The sequence below is a fragment of the Lottia gigantea genome (genome assembly GCF_000327385.1).
Source record: "Lottia gigantea unplaced genomic scaffold LOTGIsca_59, whole genome shotgun sequence".
In the NCBI taxonomy this organism is placed as follows: Eukaryota; Metazoa; Mollusca; class Gastropoda; family Lottiidae; genus Lottia; species Lottia gigantea.
Genome location: NW_008710013.1, coordinates 416921 through 434101, shown reverse-complemented (window position 1 = coordinate 434101; position 17181 = coordinate 416921). Strand labels below are relative to the sequence as shown.

At 30.7% G+C, this 17181-nt stretch overlaps 2 protein-coding genes across 2 annotated transcripts; both read right to left on the bottom strand.

The window, feature by feature from the left end:
* Positions 1-467: 467 nt before the first annotated feature.
* Positions 468-788, bottom strand: LOTGIDRAFT_166538 (hypothetical protein; the record flags this gene model as incomplete). The annotated part of the gene is made up of 1 exon (XM_009063612.1): positions 468-788. The coding sequence occupies one exon, from the start codon at positions 786-788 to the stop codon at positions 468-470; it is 321 nt and encodes a 106-aa protein (XP_009061860.1).
* An 854-nt stretch (positions 789-1642) lies between these two features.
* Positions 1643-10485, bottom strand: LOTGIDRAFT_235076 (hypothetical protein; the record flags this gene model as incomplete). Its single annotated transcript, XM_009063611.1, has 6 exons — positions 1643-1904; positions 2220-2292; positions 7013-7079; positions 7197-7303; positions 7445-7522; positions 10435-10485. 6 exons carry the CDS (start codon positions 10483-10485, stop codon positions 1741-1743), a joined length of 540 nt encoding a protein of 179 aa, XP_009061859.1. The 3' UTR covers positions 1643-1740.
* Between the last annotated feature and the right edge of the window lie 6696 nt (positions 10486-17181).

The following is a 17181-nucleotide window of genomic DNA, read 5'->3' as shown; positions in this document are numbered from 1 at the left end:
GGAAAGAACATTATTCAAGTTATTGCTAAGAAATCAATGTTCTGATCACGTGATCTTTACAGATGGAGGCTGATAGTCAGTATCTTGTGCGTTGATAACGGCCCGGCATCTTCTGGTACAAATGATTTACATATGTCATTGGAATCTGCGCCCAGACTCTTAGGAAAGCTGCACTGAGTTCTGCTGCATTTCTTGGATGCGGTTGGTTTTGTTTTAATCGTCTTTGGATGTCATCCCACAAGTGTTCTATTGGGTTTAGGTCCGGGCTGAGTAAGGCCCACGGCATCACTCTAATGTTATGCTGTTAGAGGAAGGTTCTGGTGGCTATGGTAGTGTGTGGACGGTCGTTATCATGCTGGAAGGTCTGGTTTCGACGTCATGCAAAATGCGGTACAACGTGGGTTGATGGTGGCGACTGTGACTCCGATATTCTGGAAGACAGTGCGGTGGAAATGCAGTACCGACTTTCATCTGGAAACACGTGGATCCTCCACTGCTAAGGCCGCCAATGGATGGGGGTTACTGATAGTGGCCAATGGTCTGACAAGCTGTCTGTGCCGCTGAGGTGAATCTGTCATGCAGATGTTGCTGCAGGATATTGGTGTAGTGATTCGGGGACGATCACAGCGTGGACGGTCATCAGTGCTGTTGGTGGTGTTGTAACGAATACGAAGTCTCTCAATGGTTCGTACACTACAGTTAAATGCATTGACAATGACTTGAGCGTGTGGTCCGGTATTTAATCGTCCGATGGCTTGTTCACGTTGTTGGGAGGTTAGACTAGCCATGAGCTCGATGTCTTCACAGCAACTGAATTCTCAGTAGGCGTCAGTTCGTTTTTTTAAGGAACTCTGGTACGGTTCCACGTGCATTTCGATCCCCCCCCCCCCACCCCCCGCATCACTTACAACTTGCTCCTTGCGCCCACGGACATCTGACAGTTCCCAAGGTTCACAACTCCTATATTATCAGTTGAATGTCTTCAATTGGATTTTTTAAATTCTAAAAATCATACTTATAAAGAAAAATAACAATTTTGATCGTGCACTACTTTGTCCAAATAATCTAACAATGCTACGTTTCTTTATCTCTTCAGTATACATTCTGAAAAGAGCATTGAACAGACAATACATTCTGAAAAAGAACAGTCAAAACTATATTTTGATCCGAAAAGATTTTAGATTAGAAAGTCAAGTATTCATTCTAATTTGAACAGATAAAACTTGAACCGATAATACATTTTGAAAAGAACACTCAAGAATAGACTGTAAAACAGTCAAAACTATATTGTGAATTGAATAAGCAAGATTCCATTCATTCATAGACGCAGATGTATACTTTTTGGAGCTTAAACAAGAATGAATGAAAGATTTCAGTATTGGTTTCTTTGGATAAACATTCAGTACTGAATTAGTAGTATCTGTATTCAGTGGAAGGGAAATAATCATCATATTATAGTTTCAGTCCAAACTACAACGAAATGTTTTTCATTATATACCACCAACCAATCACATGGTTCTTCTTTTAAACTTTCAAGTTTAGATAAACTATAAGATTGAGGATATGTTCTAAATTGTAGGTGACTAATGGGTTTCATCCTCAAAATCCAAATCAATGCAACTGCAGACAAATAGAAATAATAGATGGATGTAGTGTTTAATCTAAAAGTACATTTCATGCTTACAAGTAGCAATTCTAGTATAATTCTCTGTTAGTAAAATTCTCTCTGTTAGATAAACATCACGATTCTGTATGTAAATGCCCTGTTTGTATAAGAGTATGTTTTGAAATAAAATCAGTATTTTGATCTCCTGTGAGGTTTTTAATAGCTCTGTAATATAAGACCCCAGCATTTTCTGGTTTACCATGGGTACTTTCAAACCTGATATAGTCCAGCCATAAATCTGTAGGTAAAATGAAATAAATTAAAGCACGATCTTTGTTTGGTGTATGAAATTGGATAATGATACATTTTTTAGTAAGAAAGGCATGGCAATTATAAAACATTTTTACATGGCAACTTTTATCAGTATAAAACAATATAGTTCAGGCCACTAATACTTTTGGATAATCATTATAGGAATGCAATCTATTTCCATGCAGGCTAAATACATCATTAATTTGTTTTTAATTGCTGGAAATACAGGTCAACAGAAATAATAAAATCACATCTACTAAATAGTTTCCTGTATGTTATATGTTCAAAAGAATAAACTCACCAGGATTTAAACCTCCATATTCATTGACAGCATCTTCATAACCTTGTCTGATAAACTTAACCTTCTTAATACTCTGAAATACATTTAGAATGATAACTATTTGCAAAAGATTTTGATTTGGAGTGGTGTTCTTTGAATGAAACAAAAATGTATTTTCAAATTTATTTGGGGATTGTTGTGCAACTAGAAATTCAGACATTGTAGATCTAGTGAAATTATCTATTGATTCAGACTAGATTAGTCCAAAACATATTTTGCTTGAAATTTTGTGCTAAAAAAGTGTTAGAGATTATTTATTTATCTGCTGGTAGATTCACTATCTGGATATCATTAAGATTGTAACTTGAATATCTGCATACTTGTCTGAGAAATACCAGCCTTTTTGAAGTTTCTTGATATTGACGACAACTACGTTTCATCAGTTTCCAAAAGAAGTTTCAATAAAATTTTTCTCACATGAACAGAAATAATACATACTCGTGAAGAGTAAAAGCATGTAGTTTTGGAATAAACAGAATAATACAGAGCCCTCTGTAGTCTGAATCACCAGTACTGAACAGAAACACTCCACACAATATTTTCTATCACAAAGAATGATCTAAATAAATGGAATAAAGTCTTGTAGAGCTTTCTGTAGTCTGAATCACTATTATTATAGTATAGAAACACCCCACACAATATTTTCTATCGCAAAGAATGGAATAATAGACTTAATTCAACAATAATGAATCATTGGTTACTAATAACTTTCACTGACTAATCAATTCTAATCAATAACTCTTTTCTACACATAGTATTTAATTAAACATCATTTATAATCTGTTTTACTCATAGACAATAGTCTTTTATAGAACTCTTAAAATTCTTGTTTCCTCTCCCAATTCATCTTTTTATACATTTTCTATAAATTTGTCAACTATAATGTAAATTTGGTATTTCTACCAATCATTTGGTAAAACCTGCCAAGAAAACTTGTTTTTAATCAGCACATACTATAGGTGATAATATCATACCTCAGAAAGGTCAGCCAGATAATTTGACTTATAGATGAATCAAAATATATATCATACCTAGTTTACAGACCTTTGAATGTATTTAACTACATAAATAATACAATTTTCTTGATAGATACTTCTAGAATATTTATTCTGGCCCTTGGACATTGAAATATTCAAAGCAATAAATATTCTAGAAATATCTATTTATAAAATTGACTTATTTATCTATGACTTGTGACTTCTAATATGCTATATTTAACTTGGGTCTGATAACTAAATTGTGGTTATGTCCCCTCGATAAGAATCTACTTATCCATTAAAAATGACACATGCTATTTAGACTTTATTTTGTATATTAAAAGCATCAAGAGATTATTAGGTCATTTGTAGATTGGCATTTTGTACATCAAAAGTTGACTTAATTTCAATAATTTGATATATAGCCTACATTATCTCTTTCCACAAGTTTTTCAGGAATACTTTATAAATGTCATTCCATTAACCATTTTAACAGATCTCATAATATTTTAACTTTTAAGAGAATTCAATATTTTGAAGGGTGAAGCAGGTTTCAAACTTCTTCAAGGCCAGTGTTATTGAGTTTATCAATCATTATTATTTATTATCATTATTTATGAATCTCCAATTTCTGTTTAATAATCTTACTGGATTAACAATAATTCTAATTCCCTTATCTTGAATATATATTTTCATTTGAAAATTTACTATGAAATTGATCATATATCATCCATTTTCAAGGCTTGTGACATCTGCCATACTGTATTATAAACCATTCAAGTTTTGATATTTATGAATTAATATTGTTGACCAAGTGGATCGAGATTAATTTAAAAAGTTAAATAAAGCCAGATAATTAGGTACAGGTAATTAGTTCAATAGAAGTTCATGTGTTGTATAGTCAACTTACTATTTAATTACCATGTCATCACTCTACCAATATTAATATATCATAGTTCATATTTACTGTTATATGACAAATAAATAATTTGAAGAAATATTTGCTGTACTGTGCTGAATCTTTTTTCATCAAGAATCATGTAGTCAACTTTGTTATTTATTTACACCATCTTTTAATTATCATACATTATTTTATAATGTATATTTTACATTTTATCATATTTTTAAATTTATCAAAATTCATCGAAAATTGTGCCTTTTAAGAGTGTTTACGACCTAAATATTGAACGCATTTTCAGTAACAAGGGAAATAACTCATTTTTGATTCTTCTGATTTTCAATAGGGTTCATCCTTAGGTGATTACGAACACTCACACCAAGTTTCGTCAAACTCCGTCAAGAATTGTGCCTACTAGAGTGTTTACAAGCTAAAAATTGAACGCGTTTTCAAGATCAAGGGCAATAACTCATACTAAATATTTTTCAATTCTTCTGATTTTCAATAAGGTTCATCCTTGGGTGATTATGAACACTAATACCAAGTTTTGTCAAGAATTGTGTCTTGTAGAGTGTTTACGAGCAATTGTGGACGGACGGATGGACGTGGGTGACGGCAATATACGCCCCCCATCTCATGTGGGCGTATAAAAATGTCCAGTTGGCAATCAAAGAGTGCAGGCTCATGCCATTACTGGTCAATTTCCATTTCAATCCTCACTGCATGTGCTTTTCAATCAATTTATCACATGAAAATTCTGCTTCATCAACCAATAAACGAAAGAAAATCTACATTCAATCCTTAATTCAAAATAAAAAAATAAAAAATTACATCTAACCTATGTAGCCTGTGAACTAATCTTCTCAATACATTATATACAAAATTGTCAGAATTTCACAGAAAAAATTGTGCCAAAAGCCAACAGTTCAGGGGGACAGGACAAATGGTATCCTAACTACACAGATATGACAATTTAAACTACATCATTAGTGTTGGTGGGTTATAAAAGCTGTATGATTATAAATTGACGCTTTTTCCCAATTAGTGGTAAATAGGATAAACAATAATAAGTAAGATATTCAGACTGATATATCTCATGTTGAACAATTGACTAGAAATTATGGCTTAAAGCTATGTGTAATGAATAGTTTAATCACACACATATTTCAGTCAGAATAATTTAATTATTCATTTGATCTTCATAAACACAGATTTCCTCAAGCTTTGTGACTAATAGTCATTATTACTCTGAAGGCCTTAGAACTTGATCAAACTAGATCTTAATTGATATACACCTGACAAACACACTACTTTCAAATTTCTTATCATTTTACATAGTAAGAGAATGGTATGTGACCTAGAAAATTTTGTGGCCCCTGACCAGATGTTTCCTAGAAATTCCACTGATATAATAATCTTTTTTTTATGTTTATGTTACAGGTACTTAATAACAACTTAGTAAAAACCTTAATCAATAGATACCAGCAACAAAAATACACCCAAATAAAGTTTGGCTATAACTCAAAGAATTTGTTTGCATTGTTTACTTATCAAATTCATTTGTTGGAACATCCATCCATTTTTAAAAAATCATGTGAAAACTGGAATACCCAGAATCTATGCCTGATTTGTAGTATAATTTAAAAAAAAAATTTACCCTTTAATTTTCTTTAACTATTAAAAATTCATATTAAGATCTAGTTTTAGACAAGATACTATACTAAGATCTATCATGCAGCTAGTTAGGTAGCTAATAATATTGACAAATTCTTAATATATACAGAAACTTTTAAGATATAAACTAAACTATCAGGAAAAAGTTGCTATCTATATTCAATAGATATTTCAATTATTATAGCGATACATCAGTGACATTTTGATGTTTCTTGCAAAATTCACTCATACATGTGTCAAAAGATATAAACAAGATTTATTAGGGAATCATCATGTATGAAATATTGCTATAAAATATAGAATAGAACTTTCAAACATTAAGATCTATGATTTGATGTCTTATTGGAATTTATGAGGCATGAAGAATAGAATAGAATCATAATGACAAGAGAATTATTGGTAAAGAAATCACCAGAGAAAGTTATGGCTTTATAACCACTTTAATGGCTGATTGAATAAAACAATACTGCTCATTAAGACTGGTCGTCTGAGTCACAAGTCAATTTACAGGTGATTGAATGATCAACAGGCAGAAATCATATTTCCTGAGACTTATTGATTAAGTCTTTAATGACTGATTAACCAGGCGCTTGATTCTATTGATTCCAGACAATTCTTCTAGTTTAATTCATCTCCATAACTCATTCCGTGTAATCAGATGTTCTAAGTTTGACCATCATTCTTTTACAGCACAATATAATTAGGTGAAAAACACAATCAAACTCTAGACTTGTCTGTTAACATTTTCTCCAGTGCACATTTATACAAGGTTTAAAGCTGTCAGACAATATCAGAAGTAAGGAAACAGGAACTGGCAGACAATAACTAGCAATAACTGATCAGGCATCAACATTAATTATCTAGGACATCCACAATTACTTTTGTTCTAGTCTAAAATAACACTTTCAATCAGTCATTAACATAAATGATAAATCAGATTAGGTTAATGATAACTTTCTTACCATTTGAGGTCAATAAATGACTTTGGGTTTTATTTTTGACATTATATATCTATTTGACTCCTTTAAGAAGGTATTACCCATCAAATTCATTTCAAGATAAGGCCACTGATAGAAGATAAGTCACTATTCCATAAGAAGATAATTATCAGTTAGGCCTATATCAATGAACAGGGTTATTATATCCAACATGTCTTAACATTATCAGGTTAATAAAGATGACAAGATAAAAACTCAATATCATACCTGTGTTTCTTCTAAATCAAGGTATGTTTTATAAAATTGTAATGATAATGGTTTCAGTTGCTGTAATCTACAAAATAAAGATATACATCACTATTTAAATCTGATCAAAAGGAATTTTACCTTCTCATATCTTAAACTATAAATATAATAGGTAATATAAATAAAATCTATTCCAAATCCTTACCTATGATATAGCTGTCTAACCTCTTGTATTCCAGATGTTAGTCCAATCCATTGGATGTAGAAGTCTTTAATTGGTATACTGATTTCTCTCTGTCTTGTACTTCCTTTCTGTAATAGGTATTAAACAGAAAAATATTACCTCACTGACAATAACTAGGTCCATCAATACCCCTATCTCATACAGCATGTACAATCTTCAAACTAACTCAAAGTGAATGTTTGTAGAAGACTATTGTAAGTCGTAGTTACCTCTAACATCTTGACTAGTTTTGGTGAATTATTGCTGGATAAAAAATCTAAAATTATTTCCCACAATGGCCAACTTTCCTGAAATGTACAAATGTAAAAACTTAGTTGGGGTATTTATAAAAAGTCTAATAAAACAGACATAAATACCAAATAAAGTCTGTTGTTATTATCATATTTGTGCCAATTCTGCACCATATTAATATCAATTATTAATTGAATAAGTCAAACCTGTCTTGTTGCCTGTTTTAAATATCATAGGCGTCTAATGATCTGGGACTTCAATCAGTAAACATCTCATAGCACATTTTAAGGCCAAAAATGATAGTTGCTCATGATATTACTCCACAAATCAAAACTTTAAATAAATCAATTAATGAGAATGATGAGGATGAAAGTAAAATAAAGAAAAATGGTATTCTTAATTGCAATCAAAAGCCTGGTAATTTGTCTGAAGAAACAAAACTATACCAAGATTTAAATGGACAGACAATGAAATTCATATTTATTGATGGGGGTATAAAACTGAAATAATTAGTAATATTATTCATTGGAACAGTCCATCATGAAATAAATATTGATTAAAATCAAAGATCAATCACATTCTTATCATTTCTTCCTTATCGTTCATCATAGTTAATTATAAATAATCACGATTTAAAAATATCACAATAACAAAATACGTTGAGTCACATGGTTCTAGGGCAGATTGTGGCAGTCTGATATAGGATGATTGACACTTGAAATCATAAAGTTTTAAATAACACTGATTAAATCTTAGAGATTATTGACAATACTGATCAGTTTATATGACATATCATTACCATCTATATCCTTTTATCTTCTAGCTATATGAATAGTAATAACATACGTCATTATGACAGTCATATGCGAGCATGGCTTAAAGCTTAGCCTTACAACGTGAAAATGCAATAAGTTTTACATCCTTTAAACACCTTTCTGAATTCTTGAGCACATTCAGAGTGCAAACAAAGTTTGAAAATAACACTGCACAAAATCACATTTGAAATATCCCTGACATAGTATGAATACAAATTGAAGATCTGAACAGTTTATTTATATTTCTAGTCATTCCTTATGATTTGTACCAATCTAAAAAAGTACTGATTACTATAGCATAATCTAGGTTCTGTAAAACAATTTATACTGTATGTACATATTTGTCAGTGTATCTACCCTACAGTTTGGGTAGTCAGTACAGTCAAAATCAAAATTTAATTTTTTATTGCAAACACAGTAACACAAAAATATTTTATCTTCTGGCAATATTAGTAATAGCTCATACATCATCAGTCAGTCAGAGCCTACAGCATAGCCCATCAGGGTCCCCAAAAAGTTAAATTTGTTGAATCTAGAGTGTTTTGAAATGGGCATTACTATGCAACTGGAAATTGTTCAGAGGACTAGCTAATAGCAAATTTTCACTATGAGAAATATAGTACTAATTACAGTACATCATTAAAAAGTGCCCTAAGATTCTTTAGAATCTAACTGAATGTATTACTATTTGTGTTAATATTAGTTACTAATATAATATACCTTACAGCTAAAATCATGCTTAAAACACAATGTCTGGATCCTGTCTAGATCTTGTCCTGAAAACAGAAATCCTGAAAGGCTTGTTTTAATTAGATTTACAATACAACAGGATTCATGTAAAATATATACAAATACAGGATATGACAAAGTAGATCTCAGCATATACATTATACATAAAAACTGTAAAATGCATTGTGGTTGGAAGAAATGTTCACATTAAAGGGAGAACTTCCTCTTACAATAAACATAAATTTAAAGTTTGACACCAGATAAGTCCAGTGATGAATAAAGACTTATTTTAGCCATGTTAATAAACTTAAATATTTTTGGGTTATGCTTAGAAGTAGTATTCCTTTAAATACATGTATCCACATTAAAGTGCCCATAGCACAATAGCTGTATTGTGACTAATAATTAACCCCTAAAGCCTTCCATGATGTTATTAAACTTTATTTACTCATTTTACCAACCTGAAGCTGTCCAGAAATAGATATGACATAGTAATATTAGCTTCATTTTCAGTTTGTCACAATCCTCTCTCCTACAAATTAATCTTATTTCCAGACAAGTACCAATCATAGTACATAATTATTAATTAAAAATTAGACATTGAAAGTAAAAGAAAATGTAAATCAATTCATATTCTGAATTATGCAATTATTCAATACCCCAATAAGATGCCAAGAATCATTATTGCAAGGAAAAAAAAACTCTTATGATTAAGGAATTTCAAGATCTAACAATAGCCTATCACCAGGTCTATCTTATATTTGTGGAGATTTTGATTCAGTATGTGACAATGTTATTCAGTATATTTTTGTTTTTATCACAATAATCTAATAATAGTGTACCACAGAGTTTTTCTGATTGTACATGACTTGTTGTATTATAATATTTATCATGCAATATTAATAGGTTTATCTCATATCTCTATGAAAACTGATCTGATTTGATCAAAAGAGGTTTAGAACATAACAATCCGATTCCATAGACTAGAATATCTATTGTCAACATAACATTTCAATAGAAATATCACTGGTATTTATCATGTACATTCTACTGTTCATCTTAATACTATTAGTATTCTAGAATTATCTCTCATGCCATTCCATAAAAAGGTAAGAACTTAAAGTTGTTGCCTTAAGGTTTAATGTCTCACATAAAATGATACAGATGAATAGTTTCTATAACAGCAACACTTTGTGAACATAAAATATTTAACACAGAAACTGAAAGTCGTGCTGAAAACTGAGGCACCTAAATTCAAAAAGATTGATAGAGTAATTAAAATTATCAATAATTAACAGAAATAACCATTTTAACTCTAATTAATATAATCAAATTAACCAAGGTGTTAAACAATAGCAAGGAGGAAGTATGACGAGAGTCACCAGGTAATATGATCGGTGTCAATCAATCAGCTGTCAGATTACCTGCCATAATAGATTATATTTAGCGTTTACCAGCTTCTGTAATACACACATTTCAATATGACCAGTGGGAATAGAAATGACATCAATACTAAGTCTGTTCCCACTGTTTCTGGTACCTCATTGAAATGAGCTGGACAATGTTCATGAAATTCTATGACATGTCAAATCTGCTATTTATTATAATGATTTTCATTAACATTAATGCACATGCTTACGAATCATCATAGCAATAATTTACTGTCATTTGTTTCTTGAAAATCAATAACCATGTATTCTGTAGATAAAGATAGGTATTCTGAATTTAATGTAACATCAAAACATTTTTCTCAATCACAAAAAGAACATCAGACTAATTCAGCAAAGACTGATTTCAATTATACAAAATTCCTAAGGTTGAAATATTCATGATTTAAGATTAAAGTTAGCATTTAGACATACATCATAAATACATAATGATGTTCCTTGATATTTCTATAATAAAACATCCGCTATATTCTCTTCCACAGAAATTCAAATAGTTTTTGTACTGTAGGTGTTTTTTTTTCTATTCAATATCTCTGTTTTAACTAGAGATATTGGTGCCTGTGGCTAGACTAGTTTATCAATTATTAATCATATTACCTGCTGGATTAATTACTAACAAACTTAATGAACCACAGAATCAACAAGAGAATAAGGTGGGAGAAGGAGAAGTTATGGAAATATGGAAAATTTGATTTGAGTGTCCCATTCTAGTTTGTCTAGCAATTCAAGAAGTCATAGCTTCTTTCAAAATCTATGAATATTTTGACAATGAGCCTATCTAATATTTTCTGTCTATGAAAAAAATCAATAGAATAATACGAGAGGAAACATGGCAAAGTTTGGTTGATTTAAAACTGCTTCTGGGCTTTTTTTAAAAAGGCAAAAATGAGGAACAACATAAACCTGAAGGATTATGAATGGCGGTTGATCAATCTGTTAGAATTTATTCCCCAAAAAAAAAAACTGATATCAGTTGGTATATGCAAGTAATGGACCATGTGAGATGAATTCTGATGAGGTGATTCTCCTGTCTTGAAGATAAATAAATAACATAGTCGATCATAATAAACTAGTCTTTCAATTTCTATATTATTACATCATGGTTTAAAATACCATATAAACTATTCTGGTATTTCACTGACTGAGTCCTTTATTACTTACATAGTTTATTATCTACTTACTTTTATCTTTCCACACAGACACTCTCCAATATTCTATTCAGATTTTAAAAAGTTATCACAGAATTTCTAGATTGGAATTTATAATTCAATACATCTAATAGAAATTCACTCATAAAATATTTCTGAACCAAGAAGGGCATGTAAAGAGATAATATGTCTGATAAAAGCAAAACTTCATTTGTAACTTTCATTCCTGCGAGAGCTCATAAACCTTGATACTTCATTCAAAATAATATGAGATTCATGTTATATGTCAAGCATGTGAAACACCCAAGATCTGATTTGATCAGGCTATCTGCAAGTCAATTTAAGGGAAATGACTCATATCTTGAAATGATAAACATATCAGCACAACCTTAAGACCTATGACTAGTTTCAATACTTACATAATAAATATTATACAGTTATCATTATGGTTATGATATTAATAACTAACTATCATTATTGATGATAATAGAGAAATCCCCTTGATATTAGACTGCCATCTGTCATAATATACAATAACAGTCATACATTACATAAGAAATATCAGTAACAAATAACTATAGTATAATCATGATATCATATCAACAAACACCTGCTCCTAAGCTTTAATTAACCTTTGAGACTGGCTTTCCTATATCCTTCCATTCAACTTTCCTTTTAAAGTGAATTACATTAAATTGGGTGGACATTAAAATTTAAAATAATGGCTAGATTGGATTTTTGTACACAATTTTCAATCAGTCCTCGCTAGCAGTGAATGTTTTTCAATCAGAATGTTTTTTTTTCAAATCGAATTAGTATTTCACATTTAAATTCAAACTAATTCAGTAACTAATGAATTTTTAAAGTCTATTGCCAATACAACATAAAATACTGTTTAGTACACAAAATTACACTTCAAATGTCTATTAATGCATTTATTCTCTAGCTTGAAAAATGTCATATCAAAATAGGCTTAACAATATACACCTAGAAAAACACACATTTACATAAAATTCCAGATACATAAAACATTTTAAAAAATACAATGATCTTGTCTTTCAATAAAACAAGTCTAAATTGCACTGTTCAAATTGAAGCCACCCATTTTACTTCTATTCATAGATCATGTAGGGTAAAACTTGTACGTTTCTTTACAATAGGAATAACAGATCAATGTAAATATAAGAAAACAATGAAAATACAAGTCTGAAAATAGATCTTGGATCATACTCCTATACCTACCTATATCATCTTTGAGATGGTTTGGAGCTGTAAAATGAGAAATGATATCTAAAGTGGGATCATGAAGGAAATGAATTTACATTCTAAGATAGCTTGCCAGGCAAGGTAATATACGCCCACTGGCAGCTTTGATTTTGAACATAAATATTTAGCAGTACAGTAACAATCACCAGTATGAAATATTCAACCTTCAGTCATACACTTCTTTTGAACTATTTAGGGCGATACTGAATAATATTAAGTATGAGTTATTGCCCTAGTTCTTGAAAACATGTTTAATCTTTAGCTTGTGAAAACTCTAGAAGGCAAATATTCAATCTTCAGGACTGAATAATAAAACAAGGTTTTTTTTCTGGTCAAAATCCAGAAAGAATCATGCCTTTTAGTGTTTAAGAGCTAAATTTGAAAGCGGTTTCAAGAACAAGGGCAATAACTCATACTAAATATTTTTCAATTCTTCTGATTTTCAATAGGGTTCATCCTTGGGTGATTAAGAACATTCACACCAAGTGATTACGTGCTAAAAATTGAACGCGTTTTCAATAGCAAGGGCAATAATTACTACTAAATATTTTTTAGATTCTTCTGATTTTCAATAGGGTTTATCCTTGGGTGATAACCAAACACTCATGCCAAGTTTCGTAAAAATCCGTCAAGAATTGTTCCTTCTAGAGTGTTTACAAGCTAAAATTTTAACGCGTCTTCAAGAACAAGGGCAAAAACTCATACTAAATATTTTTCAATTTTTCTGTTTTGCGATAGGGTTTATCCTTGGGTGATTACGAACACTCATACCAAGTTTCATAAAAATCTGTCATGAATTGCACCTTCTAGAGTGTTTACGAGCATTTCAAGAACAAGGGCAATAACTCATAGTAAATATTTTTCGATTCGTCTCATTTTCAATAGGGTTCATCCTTGAGTGATTACAAACAACCATACCAAGTTTCGTCGAAATCAGTCAAGAATTGTGCCTTGTAGAGTGTTTACGAGCAATAGTGGACGGACGGACTGACGGAATGAGGTGACGGCAATATACACCCCCCATTTCATGTGGGCGTATAAAAATAAAAACATTAGTGCTCCAATAAGTGAGTACAAGTCCCTAACCTGGTATCTAATATCCAGGCAGAAAATTATGTCCCTTTAATTTATGATAATAAAATCAGACAGCAAGGTGAAATGAGAAGGTCAGTTGATTTTAGAAGACCTAAAGGTTACAAATTGTTGACTATGTTTTTAGTTGTGATGACAATGAAAGAAATGTACTCAGTACCTATAAATATTATAGTGAATATTGTTACCACACGTAGAGAAGACCATCAGAATGTTTCCATAAATATAACACATAATCAAAATCACTCTAATGGTTAGATTTCTCAGTGAGAAAACTCAGATTATAAACTTATCTTTAGCAAATGATTTAGTGAAAATTTTTTTGTAATTGAATTTGTACAAATATTAAAATGAGATTAAAAGTGAATTCATCTTTAGAAATGTTTAAGGAATGTTTAAGACAAAAATTGCACAGTTAGTTAAATAGAAATATTCTTTAAATATCAACAGTCAGTAACCTTCAAGAGACTTTAACAATAACACTTATTTGTTACCACAAACTTATCATTAAACCACAGGAGATCATTAATAACTTGGTACCCCTTAATATTACTATAGATTACAAGCATTTACATTTAAACCTGTACTTTTAATAATAGGCTTATAATATGCTTGTAGACAACTTGAAAAAAAAAAACAGTCCATGCACTGATCTATATTAATTCCAGCAACTTAAAGTATCACTTCATCTTTACTTAATTGGGATGTAGAAATAGGGTAAAACTAATTATGCTTGATTTGTTTCTCATATCTATTTTCATTTTCAATACTATTAGAGTATCTACATCAGAGAAGAGTTTTTGATCCAACTTTGCTCAAGTGGGACTGTATCTTTAATAAGAGTGTTCACAAGTCTCTTTGTTATGTCATGATGATTTGATCAGACACTGTCTTCTATACATTATTCTACAAGGTAGAAATGTTACTCAAACGTGACTTTTTAAAGTTCACAATAGTAACTAAGTAACCAATACCCTGGTTTATATGGACAGGTCTAATAAAGATGTTGATTTAATCTCACAAAGAAGGAAATATTAAAGTTGACACTTCAAGTCCACCAACTGTTTTGTTGTGTCTCGAAGTTCACCATGTACTGTGCAGTAATTTAGTAAATAGCGGAAAGTACCATACAACAGTAGTCACTATCAACAATACCAACTGATACAATATTATATTTAATAGCCATCACTTGTATGTAGAATTTAGCAACACTCTTTTAACAATGTTGGCCGAAGAGAAAAGTAAAAGAAACACAAGTATATTTTCATCTGATTTCTGCACATAATATAACTTTAAGCATCATTTCTTTGTAAAGACCATTGCATGTATGTATACTTTAATGAATAACAAGTGGTTACCTTGCCTGTATAAAAAGAGGAAACCATAGAATTATTCAGGGCGATTTAGGTGAATGCAATGCATTATCACTAAGAATTTATTTCAAGGCATATATGCAAGAGAAAATTGACTGTGTACATTGGCCAAGATAAAATCTATGTTTAATTAACAAGAAAGTGTGAAATTCTCGTAAAACTTTCTCAAGTAAATTTACTCTAAACATCAATAATCAGTCATTCTTAACATTGTGATTGTCTTTAGACTCATGAAGGAGAGAAACCTCAAAAATCAGTCAGAGAATCAAGCTTATATTTGATTAGATGATGTGAAAATTTATTTAGTAAATAATGACATGTACACACCATGGTCAGACAGAAAGAGCAAGATTGTGTAGAGCATCACTCAATGTTTATCAACTCTGATGCTCCACAATAGAAGTTGTGACTAACGAATAGAAAACTTCAAGCTGTATTCTTACTGGAATGTTTTCTTCTGATTGTAACAAATAGACCAAGTGAATTCTTGTCTATGGTTAAACATGATGAAATAGTAAAAATCTTGTCAGATCGGTTTAATCTCTAAAGAAATCATTATTTGGTTGTCCTGACCTCGCTTGTTCAAGTTATCACTGTAACATGGTATCATCATTCACACTATTTCATCAAACTTGCTAATGGAACAAATTATTGGAGTATATGTTGCCTACGGAATACTTTCATTGTGCAGATCATTCACCTATTGAAGCACTATTTAGTTTGCAATTCTATTATAGCCCTAAATAGATTGAATATTATTTTACCACTCTGAAATACAAAAATTCATATTTGCATTCTTTCTGAGCTAGTTTTGTGCATTGAATATATTTATATAGGTATGTGTAGCACACTTTACTATTAATGGTAAGTTTATCAAATCACAAAAAATTCAAAATAAAGTCAATTCTCTGAAATACTTGGTCAATCATAACTAGATTTTGTAACCAATTCTGACCAAATCGATGAAGACTTAAATAGATTTTTATTTCCAGTGATTTATGAAAATGAGGTGATGTCTATAGAGATAAATTAAATTAATATTCTTCAACCATCAGACAAATTCTACTTCTTCATGAAATGTCATGTTTTTATTTTATTTCTAAGCTTTTCTACTACAGATTAGAGATGAAAGAGAGAGGAATTTTAGAAAGTAGACAGATACATTGACTCTATGTTTATAGTCTGGGGATAAGATGAAAACTAATTGTAAAACTAAAATTAAATTGAGCCTCAAACCACAGTGGGCAACTGACAAAGGCAATCATTTGCTTATATGTAGAAATTAACACTAATAACTTTTTCTTTAAGTTTTTGATTTAGGATCACATCCCTCTTAAACGTTTGCACAAATTTCAGATTGTCAATGTGAGGATCCAAACTGTGGTTAAATGTTTAGATTGCCTATTTTAAGCAGACATCAGGTTCTGACCATTGCAACCCACAATGACCTATAATTAAAAGGGATTCCTGTTTCCAATCAAATGATCAAATTTTACACACTTGTTGATTTATTTTAAGACAATTAACCTGATCACTGATTACATGTGCAAGTTTCAATACATTAAGAAAGAGAATAACTATAATTATGATTAGACAGTAGAATATAATTAATACAATTTAATATATTGTGACCTTCTGACCTGTGCTCACTTAACATTACTAATGATAAGGTATTAAAGATCATATAAAAGGTTAGAATTTCCATATCAATTTACTGAAATAAAATTAAAAGATAGCTTGCCAGACAAGGTAATATACGCCCACTGGCAGCTTTGATTTTGAATAAAAATATTTAGCAGTACAGTAACAATCACCAGTATGAAATATTCAACCTTCAGTCATAG